We start from the raw sequence: 18,633 nt of genomic DNA, 5'->3' as shown, positions 1-18,633 counted from the left end.
ACCAACACATTATTCTACCCAGTGTGACAAGAATACACATAGATGTTAGCTGTCCTGTGTGATCAGCAGTTGGTCTGCCACCTGTCTTCGGGAGAGAGAGAGATAAGGAAGACAATGGAGCAGCATTTGGAGATGTGTAATGAAGGGACAGGAGAGAGAGCTGTCTAGAGCGGCTCCTCCTTTGAACCCTGAATTGTTTGAAGTGATGGACAGGCGATACCCCAGCAGGGGGATAAAAAGGGACAGGTTCGCTAAGGCAGCACACACACGACACCCGAGGTAACGAGACCCTGGAAGCGGTGCGCCTCTCACAAGTCGGTGGGAAGTACCGGACCATAAACGCACAGGGTGGAAAGGCACGATCGGAGGGAACCTGGTGTGTGTCCACCCTTGGCTGGGTGCCAGGTTCAGCGCAGAGAAATGGTCGTATCTGGAAACAGAGGGGTCACGGTCGGTGACCTCAGATGACATCACAAAGGGCTCGCACGAAAGCTGACTGCGAAGGTCTGTGTGGAGGCTGTGTTGAATATTCATTCGTTTTGCTCTCTCTCCTTCCCCCCCCCCCACTGTCCATCGCCATGGCAACGATTACTGCGAACAGAACTAAATTGAACTGGACTTTGTGTTACTTTGAAACTAGTCATTTACCCCTAGACAACGATAGAGCTTGATTAATCCTGTTATCTGAATTCTGTGTACATGTATGTTTATTATTGCTGAACTGTTGCATTCATTATCCTTTTGATTAGAGTACTGTGTTGCTTGTTTCTTTAATAAAACTTTCTTAGTTCTAGTAATCCAGACTCCAACTGAGTGATCCATTTCTGCTGGTTTGGCAACCCAGTTATGGGGTACGTAACATAAACCACTGTTAATGTAGGAAAAGAAGCAGCCTTAATCTACACATCAGAAGCAGCAAACCATCCAACAGAGATGTACATCAACAAGAGTACAATCAGCCTGGTATGTTATCACAACACCTCATTAAACATGCATTAAGGTTGTACCACTAGAGTAGCTCCCAGCACTTCCTACCACAATAGCAGCCCCAGAACCAACATTATCAGACGGGTATGAATAGCACTGTTGTTGACCCAAAATCCCAAAGAGGAAAACTAGTCCAATAAATGGTAGACATGAAGTTTCACATATGTAACAAACTGTTACATCTCATCAAGAACCCGTCTCTTCCATAATTCTCTATCAACTACTCTATACCAAAACATTCCAAAAGCACCATTCTCTGAAACGTGACAGTATTTACTTCACTGTTAATATTTTCAGCATTGACATACATTGTTTATTTGTCTTGTTTAAATGGCATTGTCTTATTTGATTGTTTCAAGTAACAAAATAAATATGCAGAAAATAATTGTGCCTTATTTGTATCATTCAAAAGTCCATAGGACACAGGAGGAGAATTAGGCCATTTGGCCCATCGAGTCTGCTCTGCCATTTCATCATGGCTGATCCAATTTTCCTCTCAGGCCCAATTTTTTGCCTTCTCCCTGTATCCCTTCACACCCTGACCAATAAAGAATCTACCAGCCTCTGCCTTAAGGCTGAGCCGATAGGCTGGTCCTAGACTTATTTCATAATTTACTGGCTTAATTTACATACTACTATTTAACTATTTATTACTATTTTCTATTACTATTTATTATTTCTATGACTATTACTATTTACTAATAGTAATATTACTATTACTATTTCTATTACTATTTATTATTTATGGTGCAACTGTAATGAAAACCAATTTCCCCGGGGATCAATAAAGTATGACTATGACTATAACTTAAATATACACAAAGACTTGCTCTCCACAGCTGCCTGTGGCAAAGAATTCCACAGATTCACTACTCGCTGGCTACAGAAATTTCTCCTCATCTCCATTCTAAAAGGGCACCCCTCTGGTCTCAGACTCTCCAACCAAAGGAAACATCCTCTCCGCATCCACTCTAGCAAGGCCTTTTAACATTCGATAGGTTTCAATGAGGTCACCACTCTTTCTTCTGAATTCTAGTGAATACAGGCCCACAGTCATCAAACACTCTTTAGATTACGAGAACACTCAGTCCTCTTTTATAGTCACTTAGAAATGCATACATGCATTAAGAAATGATACGATGTTTCTCCGGAGTGATATCACAGAAAACAGGACAAACCAAAGACTAACACTGACAGAATCACATAAATATAACATATAGTTACAGCAGTGCAAAGCAATACCATTATTTGATGAAGAACGAACCATGGATATGGTAAAAAAAAGTCTCAAAAGTCCCCGAGTCGATTGAGTCCTGAGTTCCCGATAGCGGCGGCAAAAGGGAGAATCTCCCTGCCATAAACCTCCAGGCACCGTTAACTTGCCGATGCCTCGGAAGCAGCCGACCACAGTCGACACTGAGTCCATCCGTCCAAAAACTTCGAACCTCTTAACAGCCCCTCCGATACAGCCTCCCGAGCGCCATCCTCTGCCGAGTGCCTTCAACCTCGCCCCGGCCGCTGAAACAAGCAAAGCTGAGGATTTCGGGGCCTTCTGCTCCGGAGATTCTGGTTACCACACAGTAGCAGCGGCAGCGAAGCGGGCATTTCAGAAGTTTTCCAGATGTTTCTCTGTACTCTCACGTCTGTCTCCATCAAATCAGAATTGTGCATGGTCCCCTACCTGACAGATAACAGATATTCATCACTGGAGAGGCCACGCGCGCTGCTGTCGTGCCGCCATCTTCTCCTCCCCCTCTTCATATGACAAGCATAATAGAACGTTCAACATTGATAGAATAGTACACACCTTTCTGCCCAAAATGTTGTGCCAACCTTTTAACTTACTCTGTGATCATTCCAATCCTTTCCTCCTCCAAAGATCTCCATTTTTCTTTCATCCATGTTCATACAAGATTATCTTAAATGCCCCAACGTATCTACCTCTACCACCACCCCCGGCAATGAGTTCCAAACACACCCACCACGCTCTGTGTAACATTGCCTGACATTCCACTCACCTACCCCGCCCCGCGCCCCCCCGTAAGCTTTCCTCCAATCACCTTAAAATTACGCCCTTTGTACAAGCCATTTCTACCCTGGGAAGAAGTTTCTGTCTGCCCACTCTATACATGTCTCATCATTTTGTACACTTCTCCCAAGTCTTCTCTCAGCCTCCTTGCTCCAAAGAGAAAAGCTCTCACTCACTCAACGTACCCTCATAAGACGTACACTCTAATCCCGGCAGCATCCTGGTCAATCTCCTCTGCACCCTTTCTAAATAGTCATAGTCATACTTTTATTGATCCCGGGGGAAACTGGTTTTCATTACAGTTGCACCATAAATAATAAACAGTAATGGAACCATAAATAGTTAAATAGTAATATGTAAATTATGCCAGTAAATTATGAAATAAGTCCAGGACCAGCCTATCGGCTCAGGGTGTCTGACTCTCCAAGGGAGGAGTTGTAAAGTTTGATGGCCATAGGCAGGAATGACTTCCTATGACGCCCTGTGTTGCATCTCGGTGGAATGAGTCTCTGGTTGAATGTACTCCTGTGCCCAACCAGTACATTATGTAGTGGATGGGAGACATTGACCAAGATGGCATGCAACTTAGACAGCATCCTCTTTTCAGATACCACCGTCAGAGATTCCAGTTCCATCCCCACAACACCACTGGCCTTACGAATAAGTTTGTTGATTCTGTTGGTGTCTGCTACCCTCAGCCTGCTGCCCCAGCACACAACAGCAAACATGATAGCACTGGCCACCACAGACTCGTAGAACATCCTCAGCATCGTCCGGCAGATGTTAAAGGACCTCAGTCTCCTCAGGAAATAGAGACGGCTCTGACCATTCTTGTAGGCAGCCTCAGTGTTCTTTGACCAGTCCAGTTTATTGTCAATTCATATCCCCAGGTATTTGTAATCCTCCAGCATGTCCACACTAACCCCCTGGATGGAAACAGGGGTCACCGGTACCTTAGCTCTCCTCAGGTCTACCACCAGCTCCTTAGTCTTTTTCACATTAAGCTGTAGATAATTCTGCTCACACCATGTGACAAAGTTTCCAACCGTAGCCCTGTACTCAGCCTCAGCTCCCTTGCTGATGCATCCAACTATGGCAGAGTCATCCGAAAACTTCTGAAGATGACAAGACTCTGTGCAGTAGTTGAAGTCCAAGGTGTAAATGGTGAAGAGAAAGGGAGACAAGACAGTCCCCTGTGGAGCCCCAATGCTGCTGATCACTCTGTCAGACACACAGTGTTGCAAGCACACGTACTTTGGTCTGCCAGTCAGGTAATCGAGAATCCATGATACCAGGGAAGCATCCACCTGCATCGCTGTCAGCTTCTCCCCCAGCAGAGCAGGGCGGATGGTGTTGAACGCACTGGAGAAGTCAAAAAACATGACCCTCACAGTGCTCGCTGGCTTGTCCAGGTGGGCGTAGACACGGTTCAGCAGGTAGACAATGGCATCCTCAACTCCTACTCGGGGCTGGTAGGCAGACTGGAGGGGATCTAAGTGTGGCCTGACCATAGGCCGGAGCAGCTCCAGCATCCATGTCCTTGTTTTGAGAGGCTGGTCAAGGATTACATCTGGAGCTTGCTACCATCCAAACTGGACCCCCTACAATTCACATACCGGCACAACCGATCGACAGACGACGCAATAGCCACTGCTCTACATGCTGTCCTTACACATTTGGAGAAGAAGGATGCTTATGTGAGAATGCTATTCTCGGACTATAGTTCAGCACTCAACACCATAATTCCATCCAGGCTTGACAGGAAGCTCAGAGACCTCGGCCTTCACCCTGTCTTGTGCAGCTGGATCCTGGACTTCCTGTCAGATCGCCAGCAAGTTATAAGAGTGGGCTCCCTCACCTCCACCCCTCTGACTCTCTACACAAGAGCCCCTCAGGGCTGTGAACTAAATGCCCTCCTTTACTCTCTGTTTTCTCATGACTGTGTTGCCACCCACAGCTCTAATCTGCTAATTAAATTTGCCAATGACACTGCATTGATTGGCCTAATCTCAAACAATAACGAGGTGGCCTACAGGGAAGAAGTCATCTCTCGAACACAGTGATGTCAAGAAAACAACCTCTCTCTCAATGTCACAAAAACAAAGGAGCTGGTTGTGGATTACAGGAGGAATGGAGATGGGCTAACCCCTATTGACATCAATGGATCTGGGGTTGAGAGGGTAAACAGCTTTAAGTTCCTTGGCATCCACATCACCGAGGACCTCACGTGGTCTGTACACACCAGCTGTGTGGTGAAAAAGGCACAACAGCGCCTCTTTCACCTCAGACGGTTGAGGAAGTTTGGTATGGGCCCCCAGATCCTAAGAACTTTCTACAGGGGCACAATTGAGAGCATCCTGACTGGCTGCATCATTGCCTGGTATGGGAACTGTACCTCTCTTATTCGTAAGATTCTGCAGAGATTGGTGCGTCAGCCCAGCACATCTGCAGTTGTGAGCTTCCCATGATTCAGGAAATTTACAAAGACAGGTGTGTAAAAAGAGGCCGAAGGATCATTGGGGGCCTGAGTCACCCCAACCACAATCTATTCCAGCTGCTACCATCTGGGAAATGGTACCGCAGCATAAAAGCCAGGACCAACATGCTCCAGGACAGCTTCTTCCACCACGCCATCAGACTGATTAACTCACGCTGCTTTGAGTGTATTTCTGTTACATTGACTGTTCTATTTATTATAAATTATTATAAATTACTATGATTGCACATTTAGACGGAGATGTAACATAAAGATTTTTACTGCTCATATATGTGAAGGATGTAAGAAATAAAGTCAATTCAATTCAATTCCTTTCTATAAGGTAACCAAAACAGAGTATAATACTCCAAGTATGTAACCAGTTTTATAAAGCTGCAACATTAGTAAATCCCCAACTAATGAAGGCCAACACTCTATACACCTTGTTAACCACCCTATCAACTTGCCCAGCAACTTTGGGGATCTCAAGTTCAAGTTTAATTTTCATTCAACCATACACATGAATACAGCTAAATGAAACAGCATTCCATGTCTGACATGGACTTCAACTTCCCCCGTTCCTCCACATTCCTAAGAATCCTGCTGTTAAACCTATACTCTACATTCAAGTTTGACCTTTCAAAGTACATCACTTGACACTTTTATAGAATGAATTCCATCTGCCACTTCTCAGCCCAGCTCTGCTTCCAATCGCTATCCCATTGTAACTTATGATAACTTTCTAAACCACCAACCTTTGTGTTGTTGACCATTCATCAACGGATCTAGGTTAGGCAACTCTCAATTAATTGAACTTCACACTTCACTGTCTTGGCACAAACAACGACGTAACGATGTTGATCCCAGGCCAACAACCCATACACACTCAGAAAGCTTTTCCAACTTACAACACTGAAATAGGGGATCTCCTGTTTGCCAGATGTTAGCTCCTGGAATGGGAGTTCTTCCTTGTGATTCTGAATCTTCGAAGTTATCGTTACTTTTTATTTAAAGTCTCTGCTTTTATATACAGTCCTTACCAATTCAAATGTTTCATTTCAGTGTTACTGGTGTTATTCAGTGTCATATGACAGACTTATAACACCTTCTTGTTGGCTCTTGTCCAAGCCAGCATCCATTTATTGCCCTCTTCTGCAAATAACATCTGATAGTTTATGGCTCTTTGCTTTAAATTAGTTACCAAACTAGTAACCAGCTTGAATCACTCAGGACAGACACAGACACCACCATTCACAAACCTGCATGTTGTATCTAACCAAAGACCACCTCACAAAAAACTGCTTATTTGGAAATGATCTCTAGTCCAGCTGATTACCCAGAGCATTATTGTGCCTACTTTAAAAATCTGATCAAGCCAATCAACTCCAGTTCACAAAACAGAGGATGCAGAGCAGCTTCACAAAATGGCAACCTCCATTCCTTCAACCTCATGGCAAGAACAAAGACAACTGGTTTGTTTGCTTCCAGTGTCCTTGACCCTTTCAAGTCCAATCTTTTCTTCCATATTTTAACTCCCCCATGGTCAACAGTATCACCTACACATTTACCAATCACCTTCCACTTCCTTGTCTGAGTCACTTATTAAAAAATCACAAAGAGCAGGGGCCCGAGAACATATCCCTGCAAAACATCAGTGGTCACCATTCTTCCAAGCAGAAGACACTCCATCTACCTTTTCTGGGCCTCCACTACCGCCTACCTTTTCTGGGCAATCTGATAAATAGAAAGGAAAATATTCTATCTTTTACAAAGATCTGGAATGGTCATAAAACCTGGACTCCACTGAGAGGAAAAAAGCTTTACAAGAACTCAGACCAAATGTGCTAGCAAGCACATTTTAAGTTATGGTGTATTTCCAAAAGTAGAAAATTAGTACTTTTTAAGTAGTTGACATGAATAGAGAAAAAAACTTTTCTCTATAAAGCCACTCATGCTCTCTAGTTACATGCATGTATACCAAAATTTAAAAAACATTCTTAAATTGTGTTTTGAAGTGTAATGAATTACAGCACTGTTACTTCTTCAAAATCTTGGGTCTTTACATTGACAATTCTGGTGAATATCTAAAATCCTATAAATGACAAAATTAATCTTGCACTAGAGTCAAAACAGAGCTGTGTCTGGGTACTTGAAAGAAGTACGTAGGAGTTGAATATCCTTAAAGCTCCATCTTGGAATCTATAAAATATTAAGGCAGCTGTACAACACATTGTGAAAATGCATGGAAATACATTGAATAGATGATGTAAATAATGAAGGTGATAACAGATCCAGTGGTGCATTCACTCAGATGTAAAGAGAGAACTAAACCAGATCTGGCATTGAGAACCAGGAAGTCATATAGCATTGCAGTAGACCCTTTGCCTCAACTCATCCATGCTGGCCCAGTTTTTAAGGACATGGATGAAAAATATCCCATGACAAAGGATAGAAGGAAGTGAATAAAATAACATTTATCCATTCCTATTTGGACAGAATAACCATCAGTAGTTGACTAATTGGACTTAACAAGCCATTTGACAAGCTCCTGTATGGGAGGCTAGTCAAGAAGATTCAGTCACTTGGCATTCAAGATGAGATAGTAAAGTGGATTAGACATTGGCTTTGTGGGAGAAGCCAGAGAGTGGTAGTAGATGGTTGCCTCTCTCACTGGAGGCCTGTGACTTGTGGAGTGCTGCAGGAATCAGTGCTGGGTCTGTTGTTTGTCATCTATATCCATGATAATCTGGATAATTGGATTTGCAAATATGTGATGACACTGAGATTGAGGGTGTAGTGGACAGCAAGAAAGGCCATCATGGCTTGCAGAGATATCTGCATCAGCTGGAAAAATCGGCTGAAAAATAGCAGATGGAGTTTAGTGCAGGCAAGTATGAGGTGTTGCACTTCAGCAGGACCAGCCAGGGAAGGTCTTACACAGTGAACAGTAGGGCATTGAGGAGTGTGGTAGAACAAAGAGATCTGGGAATACAAGTCCATAATTTGTTGAGAAAGGTGTCACACGTAGATAGGGTCATAAAGAAAGCTTTTTGGCACATCGTCCTTCATAAATCAATGTATTCCATATTGGAGTTGGGTTGTTATGTTGAAACTGTATAAGACGTTGGTGAGGCCTAATTTGGAGTATTGTGTGCAGTTTTGGTCACTTACCTACAGGAAAAGTGTAAATAAGGCTGAAAGAGAACAGAGAAAATTTAGAAGGATGTTGCCACGTCTGGAGGACCTGAGCTATAAGGAAAGAATGAATAGGTTAGATTTACAAGGATGTTGCCTGGATTGGGGAGCATGCCTTGTGAGAATAGGTTGAGCGAACTCGGCCTTTTCTCCTTGGAGCGACGGAGGATGACAGGTGACGTGATAGAGGTGTACAAGATAATGAGAGGCATTGATCTTGTGGATAGTCACAGGCTTTTTCTCGGGGCTGAAATGGGTAGCATGAGAGGGCATAGTTTTAAGGTGCTTGGAGGTAGGTACAGAGGAGGCGTCAGGGGTAAGTTTTTTTAAGCAGAGAGTGGTGAGTGCGGGAAAGAGCTGCCGGCAGCGATGGTGGAGGCGGAAACAATAGGGTCTTTTAAGAGACTCCTGGATAGGTACATGAGCTTAGAAAAACAGAGGGCTATGGGTAACCCTAGGTAGTTCTGAGGTAAGGGTATGTTTGGCACAGCTTTGTGGGCCAAAGGGCCTGTATTGTGCTGTAGGTTTTCTATGTTTTTATTTCTTAGAATATAGAAGATTGAGGGGAGATTTGATAGTGATATATAAAATTACAAGGGGTATAAATAGAGTGAATGAAAGCAGGATTTTTCCACTGAGGTTGACTGGGAGTACAACCAGAGGTCACGGGTTAAAGGTGAAAGGTGAAAAGTTTAAGGGGAACATGCAGAAAATTTCTTTGCTCGGAGGGCCATGAGAGCGTGGAATGAGTGAGCAGCACAAGTGGTGCAAGCAGGCTTGCTTTCAACGTTTAAGCGAAGTTTGGATAGTAGGGGTGTGGAGGGCTATGGTCCCAGTGCAGGTTGATGGGAGAAGGCAGTATAAATAGTTTCAGCATGGACTAAATGAGCTGAAGGGCCTGTTGCTGTGTTTTACTCCTTCCTGAATGTATGACTCTGTTTTTCACTGATTTATAATCGTCTGGAAAGCACTATAAACCAATGAATATAAGATACGTATACATCACTTCAAAATGCTAGGTGATAGTAAAGTGAGAAAGTAGAACTTAAAAGCAGAAACTGGATGTTGATAATGTTATTGATATGTCATACCAGCTTTGCTTCCTAAATTCTGAGCAGGTGGATTGCACTGAATGTAGCTCGCTTCTGCTGCTGAAGGAGAATCTGGTGACCAACCCCTGTGGCGCTTCTTTGGAGGACCTGAATTAACTAAGTTGCCTGAAAAGACACCAACAATAAAGATAATGGCATTTACTTATTGTGTCCATGGCTACCACTGACAAACCCAAAGGACATGACAAAGATCTTAGCAACAATCAGTATTTTTCAGAAGACTGCTCAGAATACTTCTGTTGTTATTTTATTTATTGTATAAATCTGACTATACAGTACTTCAAAAGTAGTTCATGGGCTCTGAAAACTAGGAATTTGAAGAACTTTATAAATTTGCATCTTTCTTTTTTATGTGTCCCTTGAAAAGAAAGGTGCCTGTGATGTTACTACAGTCCTAAGGTACTAACAGCAGCAAAAGCCTAGACCTTTACGTTCAAGTATCTAGAGAGAGCTTGAATTAGCTGGCAGACCAGAGCTGAAACCAAAAAGAAGACGTCAATGCCTATGATTACATACCTATTACTGAAGGTCTTGACATAATCTGTGTGGCTACATTATTGACCTTCAATGCATTTTGGTGCCTGGATGATTCTCTGTTGTTATCAGTTACAGAAATTCCTGTAGCAGCACGAAAAAGAGTCAGATCTGTTGCAAAACCTGTAATTACAATCTTTTCTTGTCAATGGCTTTCCTCATAATAGGGCAAAATTTCAACAAAGAGGAAACAAGGGGGACATTATATTGCCAACAGTTCATGTAATTTTCAAATTGGTATGGTGCCAAAAAAAGTGTTAGTAGTCAATACTAAAATTAGGAAAAGATTCTTAGGAAAACGGAGAAGCAGCAAGATATGTAAGGCGAGAAAACCTGCAGATGCGAGAAATCCAAACAATACACATAAAATAATGGAGGAACTCAGCAGACCAGGCAGCATCTATGGAAAAGAGTAAACAGCCGACGTTTCAGGCTGAGACATTGACAGTTTACTCTTTTCCATAGATGCTGCCTAGCTTGCTGAAATCCCCCAGTACGTTTGTTAGTAAGATGTACAAGCCTATTTTCATTGCCTTCATTAGCAAAATCTTTTATTCTGGCATCATAAACTTACTCTGGTTTGTGTAAGGCACCAAACTTATTCTGGGTCATCTGTGACAATTATTTGCTTATGGACAGAAGTGTCCAAGCACACAAAGTGCTGTCAAACACTGATTGGACATCACTCTTGCTCCATTTCTAGTTTGATGCTTGGATCCTCATGCAATGGATTCTCATTAATATTTTCCTGTACCTTACATCTATCTCTTGTGCTATTCACAGCTTTCGATCGTTGGCATCACTACCATCCTTTCCCAATGTGAACTCTGGCCCCGCATGATGTCTTAATTTGATCCCTGTCCACTGCTTTCCTCTGACTGAACCTTACTCCACTTCCCTATTCCTTACACTGAACAACTCCAAAGAACAAAACAGAAATTACAAATTTAATATCACAGAAAGTGAAAATATTAGGCAGCAATAAGCTTTGAGAACCCTGCATAATCATGATAAATTAAATTCTGCTACTGCAAAGTACCTGTACAAATTTATATATTTTGGAGCCTCGGGTACATTTAGTCCATTATCAGAATTAGGATGGGTGTGTGGGGGAGGGAGATAAGGCTGATTCAATTCAACTCTGAAATGATGTTAAGAACTCTTTAATAAAATTCTTCTGGATTACTCTGACATTATGCTGACTTTCACATCATCCTTTTGTCTCTAACTGACTCTAATAATCAAATTAATTAATGTTAAACTGGTAGGTTTGTCAAAAGCTGGTTTCTCCCTGTCTCCTTAATATTACAATCAATCCATCGAGAAAATTTCTGAAGAGACAGCTTTGAAAAATAACGGCTAACACAACTGCAACTTCCTTATCTATTTGCTGAGACAGAAATCTTCAGATTCTGAAGAGTTGGTCCTGATTCTTGGCAGGTGAGACCCTACATCAAGAAGTAGAAATAATAAATCAGGCTTAATTGTTTTACTTCTTCTATTCACATTAGTTTAAAAGCAGAATCAATGGACAGAACCGTGAGTACGGGCACATCTGAGAGGGTAGAAGGTCAACTACTTCTAACTATCTAACCTACTTATCTTTGCATGAACTCCGTCAGAAGAGAGTAACTGGCAGGTTGAATGGAGCATGAATATCTCTGAAGAGTTCAAGCCGTGTTAGAATTCATCCTGCTGCCTCCTCTCGTTGTACTTAACAGATTTTCAGATTTAAATTATTCAAAAACACATCAAAATAATGCCACTAAAGGAATAAAAGATCACGACACCTGCTTGCTGAAGTCCAGTTGATGTTCCAGCAATGCTTTCCGCTGACGACACTGTAGTGGATGAGGCCGGGCTCTCAGGAGGTTGTGAGGGAACACTAGAGGTGGAACTAGAGCCTGATTGTTGTATCTTGCCCTCTGTTAAAATTAAAAGTCTACTCTTATCAACACAGCTACTTTGAATCCGTAGTCTTACAGGTTTTGCATTAGATACACTAGGAAATATTACTAGTTCAAAAGCATCCACAAAGACTTGCAATATATTCTGACCTCAGTATAGAAAAGCTTCCCTGAAACCAAACAAGCAAGCCAAAACTGACAGCGAGCCATAACAGAAGACGATCAGACGGGGTGATGAAAAGTTTGATTAGAGGTCATTTTAAAGTGCACCTTAAAGGGAAACAGAGCAGTGATGAGAAGAAAGGAATCATGGATGTAATTCCAAACACAGTGCTCACAATTGTTGAAGGCACAGCCACCATTAATGGTACAAACAGAAAAAAACTGGAAAAGCACAATAGGAAGGAAAAGATATCCTAGGATGTAGAGATGGAGAAGGCCTCCGAAATTGAGAATGCTAAACATAACAATGATTCTTTGAGATTGGGGATTTCAGCACCTTATTTCTTCTTTTCAAAAGGTGAAATACATCTGTAAAAACATTACTAATAATGGAGCTATTTCAAGTTCTGTCCCTATGTTTTTCATTAAATCTAACCCAATGAATTCTGAGCAAAATCTGCCAGGCACTGATGATCCTCAACTACATATATACAGTAAATAAAAATTCATTATCCAATTCTCACCTGTGCCCTTCCAGCAAATTAACGGCCCTTTAGACAGTGTGCCCTGTGCATTCTTAACCAGGTAGCATTTCAGGTACTTTTGTTTCTTAGGCTGAGTGATCAATTTTAAGTTGATATGATTGGAAAATTCTGTGAAGTACCGAAATCCTTTCTCGCCACAGCCAACACAATTTCCAGAGAAACCTAGAGAAATATTGAGCAGAAATAATGAGTTGTTGCATAATTTAAATAAGTACATTTGCAATACAGACTTGCAATTTGTCAGAGAGAAGATTTTTTTTTACCCTGAGTCTGAACTGCATTGTTAAAACTCAAAGGACAGAAAACTTCAGTTTCACAAGTTCATAAATAGAAACACAGCCTTGATGTGCTCAAGGTTCATGTAAGACCTGCTGTGGAAAACAAAAATAGTCTGATATAGCTGTAAATTGCAAAGCTTAAGACAGCAACTATCTTCCTGGTACTTAAGAAAATCAAGGTAAAGTGTCTTAATGACCACTGTCAGGTGGCTCTGACATCAGTCAGCGTGAAGTGCTTCGAGGAGCATGCATTAACTCCAGCCTCTCATAACACCTTGACACAAAACAGCTCTATGACAGGCACCATCTTGGATGGACACCCTTCATTTATCTCTGGAGCAATGGGACAGTAAAGACATCTACACTCTTCAGAAGTTACCTAATAAAGTGGCCACTGAGTGTATGTTCATGGTCTTCTGCTGCTGTACACCATCCACTTTGAGGTTCGATGTGTTGTGCATTCAGAGGTGCTCTAATGTACACTACTGATGCAATGTGTGGTTAGTTATGTTACTATCACCTACCTGTCAGCTTGAACTAGCCTGGCCATTCTCCTATCACCTTGCTCATTAAAAAGACATTTTCGACCACAGACCTGATGCTCACCCATTTTTCTTTCTCGTATCATTCTATGTAAACTCTAGGGACTGTTGTGCGTCAATATTCCAAGAGATTGGCAGTTTTTAAGGTCCTAAAACTACCCCGCCTGGTATCAATTATTCCATGGTCAAAGTCACTTAGATCACATTTCTTTTCCTGTTCTGATGTTAGATCTGAATAACAACTGAACCTTTTGACCATGTCTGCATGCTTTTGTGCATTGAGTTGCTGCACGTGATCAACTGATTAGACATTTGCATTAATGAGCAGTTTGTACAGAGGCAACTAATATGGAAGCCACTGAGTGTATGTTAGTCTATTGTTTACTGCCTACTGCTCTGCCTCAATACTATAACTCTAAGCAAATCTGGATGAGGAACTAGAGGGATGTGTTAGTAAATCTGCTGATGACGCAAAGGTTGGGGGTGTTGTGGATAGTGTGGAGAGCTGTCAGAGGTTACAGAGGGACATCGACAGGATGCAAAACTGGGCTGAGAAGTGGCAGATGGAGTTCAACCCAGATAAGTGTGAGGTGGTTCATTTTGGTAGGTCAAATATGATGGGAGAATATAGTATTAATGGTAAGACTCTTGGCAGTGTGGAGGATCAAAGAGATCTTGGGGTCCATGTCCATATGACATTCAAAGCTGCTGCGCAGGTTGATTCTGTGGTTAAGAAGGCATATGATGCATTGGCCTTCATCAAGCATGGGATTGAGTTTAAGAACCGAGAGGTAATGTTACAGCTATACAGGACCCTGGTCAGACCTCACTTGGAGAACTGTGCTCAGTTCTGGTCATCTCACTATAGGAAGGATGTAGAAACTATAGAAAGGGTGCAGAGGAGACTTACAAGGATATTGCCTGGATTGGAGTGCATGCCTTATGAGAATAGGTTGAGGGAACTTGGCCTTTTCTCCTTGGAGCGACGGAGGATGAGAGGTGACCTGATAGAGGTGTATAAGATGATGAGAGGCATTGATCATGTGGATAGACAGAAGCTTTATCCCAGGGCTGAAATGACTAACACGAGAGGGCACAGTTTTAAGGTGCTTGGAAGCAGGTACAGAGATGTCAGGGTTAAGTGTTTTACGCAGAGAATGGGCTGCTGGCGACGGTGATGGAGGCGGATACAATAGGGTCTTTTAAGAAACTCCTGGATAGGTACATGGAGCTCAGAAAAATAGAGGGCTATAAGTAACCCTAGGTAATTTCTAGAGCAAGTACATGTTCGGCACAGCATTGTGGGCCAAAGGGCCTGTATTGTGCTGTAGGTTTTCTATGTTTCTAAACCCATCTGCAAACTTCAAAACCTGGGATTGAACATCTCCCTTTGTAACTTGCTGATCAACAGACCACCATCAGTGTGGAAAGGCAGTAACACCTCCACCATGTTCATTCTCAACACTGCTGCTCCACAGGTCTGCGCCCCCATGACTGCAAGAAACTGTCATGGACCAAGGAGCTCCCATACCAAGCCATGATGCATCTGGATAGGACATAGGTGAATACATCAAGGAGACCAGCCTTCTCTCCATGGTCTACATTTCTCCCTGCCTCGCTAAAGCAGCCAGTATAATCAAAGGTCCCACTCACTCTAGACATTCTCTCTTCTTTCCCACACTAGTGACAGAATATACAACAGCCTGACAGCATGTACCACCAGACTCAAGGACAGCTTCCATCCCACTGTTACTACTGAATGACCCCCTTGATCTTGCAATCTACCATGGTGTGACTTTGCTCCTTTCTGTCTACCTGCACTACATCCTGTTATTGTTTTACCTTATACTACCTCAATTTTAATTAATTGATCTGTATGGACAGTGTGCAAGACAAGTTTTCCCCTGTATCTTGGTATACATGACAATAATAAATTAATTCACCAATCTTACGTGGAAAACGTTGTCTGTGTTTATCAGGTGAGGGCTTGAATTTTCATTTTTGGTTACAATCTCAGACAACTCCAAACATTTTATCGTGACCCAAATATCATCATGACGTTTAATCAAGCACCAGAAAAGCAGTCTTACTTTTCCAGTTTCCTTCCTGACACTTTTAGAAACAGGTCAAGTCACCCAAAGTTACTCCAATATTGTGCCAGTATTAGTGCCAGGTAAGAAACACCACTGTTAAGTACTTCAGCCACGATGATGCATCAAGTAAATCTATTCCTTGTAGAGGATTCCCAGAATTAACATGCATACTCGACTAATGCCACTTCTACATCATAAGTACACTGAAATTACATTTCTGCAGAGAAGAATGAAATTGTCACAGTTCTTCCAAACAGCAACAGACTATTTTTAACTCAAGTTGACATCAATAATATTTATTATCTATCAGAACTTTCTTCTTTATGCTTAAAACTGCTACACATGAGGCTACTTAACAAGATAAGAGCCCACGGAATTATGGGAAAGTTACATACGTGGATAGAGCGTTGGCTGATTGGCAGGAAACAGAGAGTGGGAATAAAGGGATCCTATTCTGGTTGGCTGCCGGTTACCAGTGGTGTTCCGCAGGGATCAGTGATGGGGCCGCTTCTTTTTACATTGTACATCAACGATTTGGATTATGGAATAGATGGCTTTGTGGCTAAGTTTGCTGACGATACGAAGATAGGTGGAGGGCCCTGTAGTGCTGAGGAAACGGAGAGTCTGCAGAGAGACTTGGATAGATTGGAACAATGGCAGAGAAGTGGCAAATGAAGTACAATGTTGGAAAGTGTATGGTTATGCACTTTGGCATAAACAATAAACGGACAGACTATTATTTAAATGGGGAAAGAATTCAAAGTTCTGAGATGCAACGGGACTTGGGAGTCCTCGTACCGGATACCCTTAAGGTTAACCTCCAGGTTGAGTCAGTAGTGAAGAAGGCGAATGCAATGTTGGCATTCATTTCTAGAGGAATAGAGCATAGGAACAGGGATGTGATGTTGAGGCTCTATAAGGTGCTGGTGAGACCTCACTTGGAGTACTGTGGGCAGTTTTGGTCTCCTTATTTAAGAAAGGATGTGCTGACGTTGGAGAGGGTACAGAGAAGATTCACTAGAATGTTTCCGGGAATGAGAGGGTTAACATATGAGGAACGCTTGTCCGCTCTTGGACTGTATTCCTTGGAGTTTAGAAGAATGAGGGGAGACTTCATAGAAACATTTCCAATGTTAAAAGGCATGGACAGAGTGGATGTGGCAAAGTTGTTTCCCATGATAGGGGAGTCTAGTACGAGAAGGCATGACTTAAGGATTGAAGGGCGCCCATTCAGAACAGAAATGTGAAGAATTTTTTTTAGTCAGAGGGTGGTGAATCTATGGAATTTGTTGCCACGGGCAGCAGTGGAAGCCAAGTCATTGGGTGTATTTAAGGCAGAGATTGATAGGTATCTGAGTAGCCAGGGCATCAAAGGTTATGGTGAGAAGGCGGGGGAGTGGGACTAAATAGGAGAAAATGGATCAGCTCATGATAAAATGGCGGAGCAGACTCAATGGGCTGAATGGCCTACTTCTGCTCCTTTGTCTTATGGTCTTATGGTCTAATTCTACCCACTTTAAAAGGCATACTTAGCATTTAGGAATACTTTTACTTAAAATACAAAAAAAAATCAAGTATTAACATAATTAGTTAAATAAATTAAGCAATCAGAAACAAGCTTTTAAACGTTGTACAAAATCTATATCCACCCATGGAAAGCACGACTCAGGTACTGAGAGCAGGGTTGTGCAAGGTCACGGTAAAGGAAAATTAGATTCTGCTGTCAACATCTTGCTCAGGGAATTAACAATAAAACCATAAACACTTAGAGCAGGAATCAGACATTTAATCAGTGACATCTGTGCTAAATCTCAGCAAGAGCAATCAAAACCAAACCCTAATGGCCATACTCTTCTGCTTGCTCAAATATTTACTCATTTTTATCTGAATAGGTGTTTTAGTTTCTGCCTCAACTCTTCCTAATACAGAGCATTACATTTTCTGCAAGCATTTTCCTTCTCCTCTCATTGAGAGAAAATCTCTCTCCTTAAACTCATTGTTAATGTTTGTTGTAATTTATGGAATGCTGCTTACCAGCAAGGTCAGCATTTATCAACAATTATCATGTCCTTAATGAAGTTGTGTTGAACCACCATCTTGAACTGTTGCAGTCTTTCTAGTGAAAGCATTCCCACTGTTGGGTAAGTAGTTCCATAGTTCAGATCTCACGATGAAGATACAGAGACTATAGCTCCTCGTCAAGGTGATAAGCATATTGGAGGGAATATGCAAGTGAAGCTCCATTGAGTCTAATGGCCTTGTCTTTCCTGGTAGTAGAGAATGCAGGTTGGGAATTGTCATTGGAGTACATAAAACATGGAAATACGATTTTGTAGGTAGTTCAACTCTGCAGAGTCAATGTCACTGAATGCAAAGAGGATTTGGTTCAATATTCTCTTGTTTCAAATAGGCACAGCCTGGCATTTGTGTTGTCTATTTGCTACTTACCACTTATCAGCCAATCACCGAATACTGTCAGGATCTTGCTGCACGAAGGAATGAGCTGCCACAGTTCCTGAGGAAATGGAACTTACTGCAGTATATTCATCATCAAACATCCCCATTTCGGAAATTAGCATTTTAGCAAAGTCATTCAGAAGGCAGCTGAAGATAGTTGAACCTAAACATGACCTGTGGAACACATCCAGCAATGGTCAAACATTAAGGATAACTCCAGAAATAGAACTTCCCAATTCCTATTGACTTCAGTCGTGTCAGTTTAAGATGCCATACCCTATTAAATGTTCCCTTGACTTCAGAGAACTCATTCTTA

At 42.0% G+C, this 18,633-nt stretch overlaps 1 protein-coding gene across 17 annotated transcripts in view; it reads right to left on the bottom strand.

Annotated features, from left to right (window-relative positions):
• LOC140193984 (protein GREB1-like) overlaps positions 1-18,633 on the bottom strand; it is a 458,873-nt gene that overhangs the window by 261,196 nt on the left and 179,044 nt on the right. For 13 of the 17 annotated variants that reach the window (XM_072251241.1, XM_072251242.1, XM_072251240.1 and 10 more), the window contains 4 exons: positions 12,927-13,109; positions 12,124-12,258; positions 10,316-10,456; positions 9,779-9,904 (listed from right to left, as the gene is read on the bottom strand). In XM_072251241.1, the coding sequence (XP_072107342.1) occupies positions 9,779-9,904; positions 10,316-10,456; positions 12,124-12,258; positions 12,927-13,109 (585 nt within the window). The remainder of the gene's footprint in view (positions 1-9,778; positions 9,905-10,315; positions 10,457-12,123; positions 12,259-12,926; positions 13,110-18,633) is intronic. The other 4 variants (XM_072251247.1, XM_072251248.1, XM_072251249.1 and 1 more) reach the window with 4 other exon arrangements.

The sequence above is a fragment of the Mobula birostris genome, chromosome 2, assembly GCF_030028105.1.
Source record: "Mobula birostris isolate sMobBir1 chromosome 2, sMobBir1.hap1, whole genome shotgun sequence".
Taxonomy (NCBI): domain Eukaryota; kingdom Metazoa; phylum Chordata; class Chondrichthyes; order Myliobatiformes; family Myliobatidae; genus Mobula; species Mobula birostris.
This window is presented reverse-complemented; position numbering and strand designations above follow the sequence as displayed.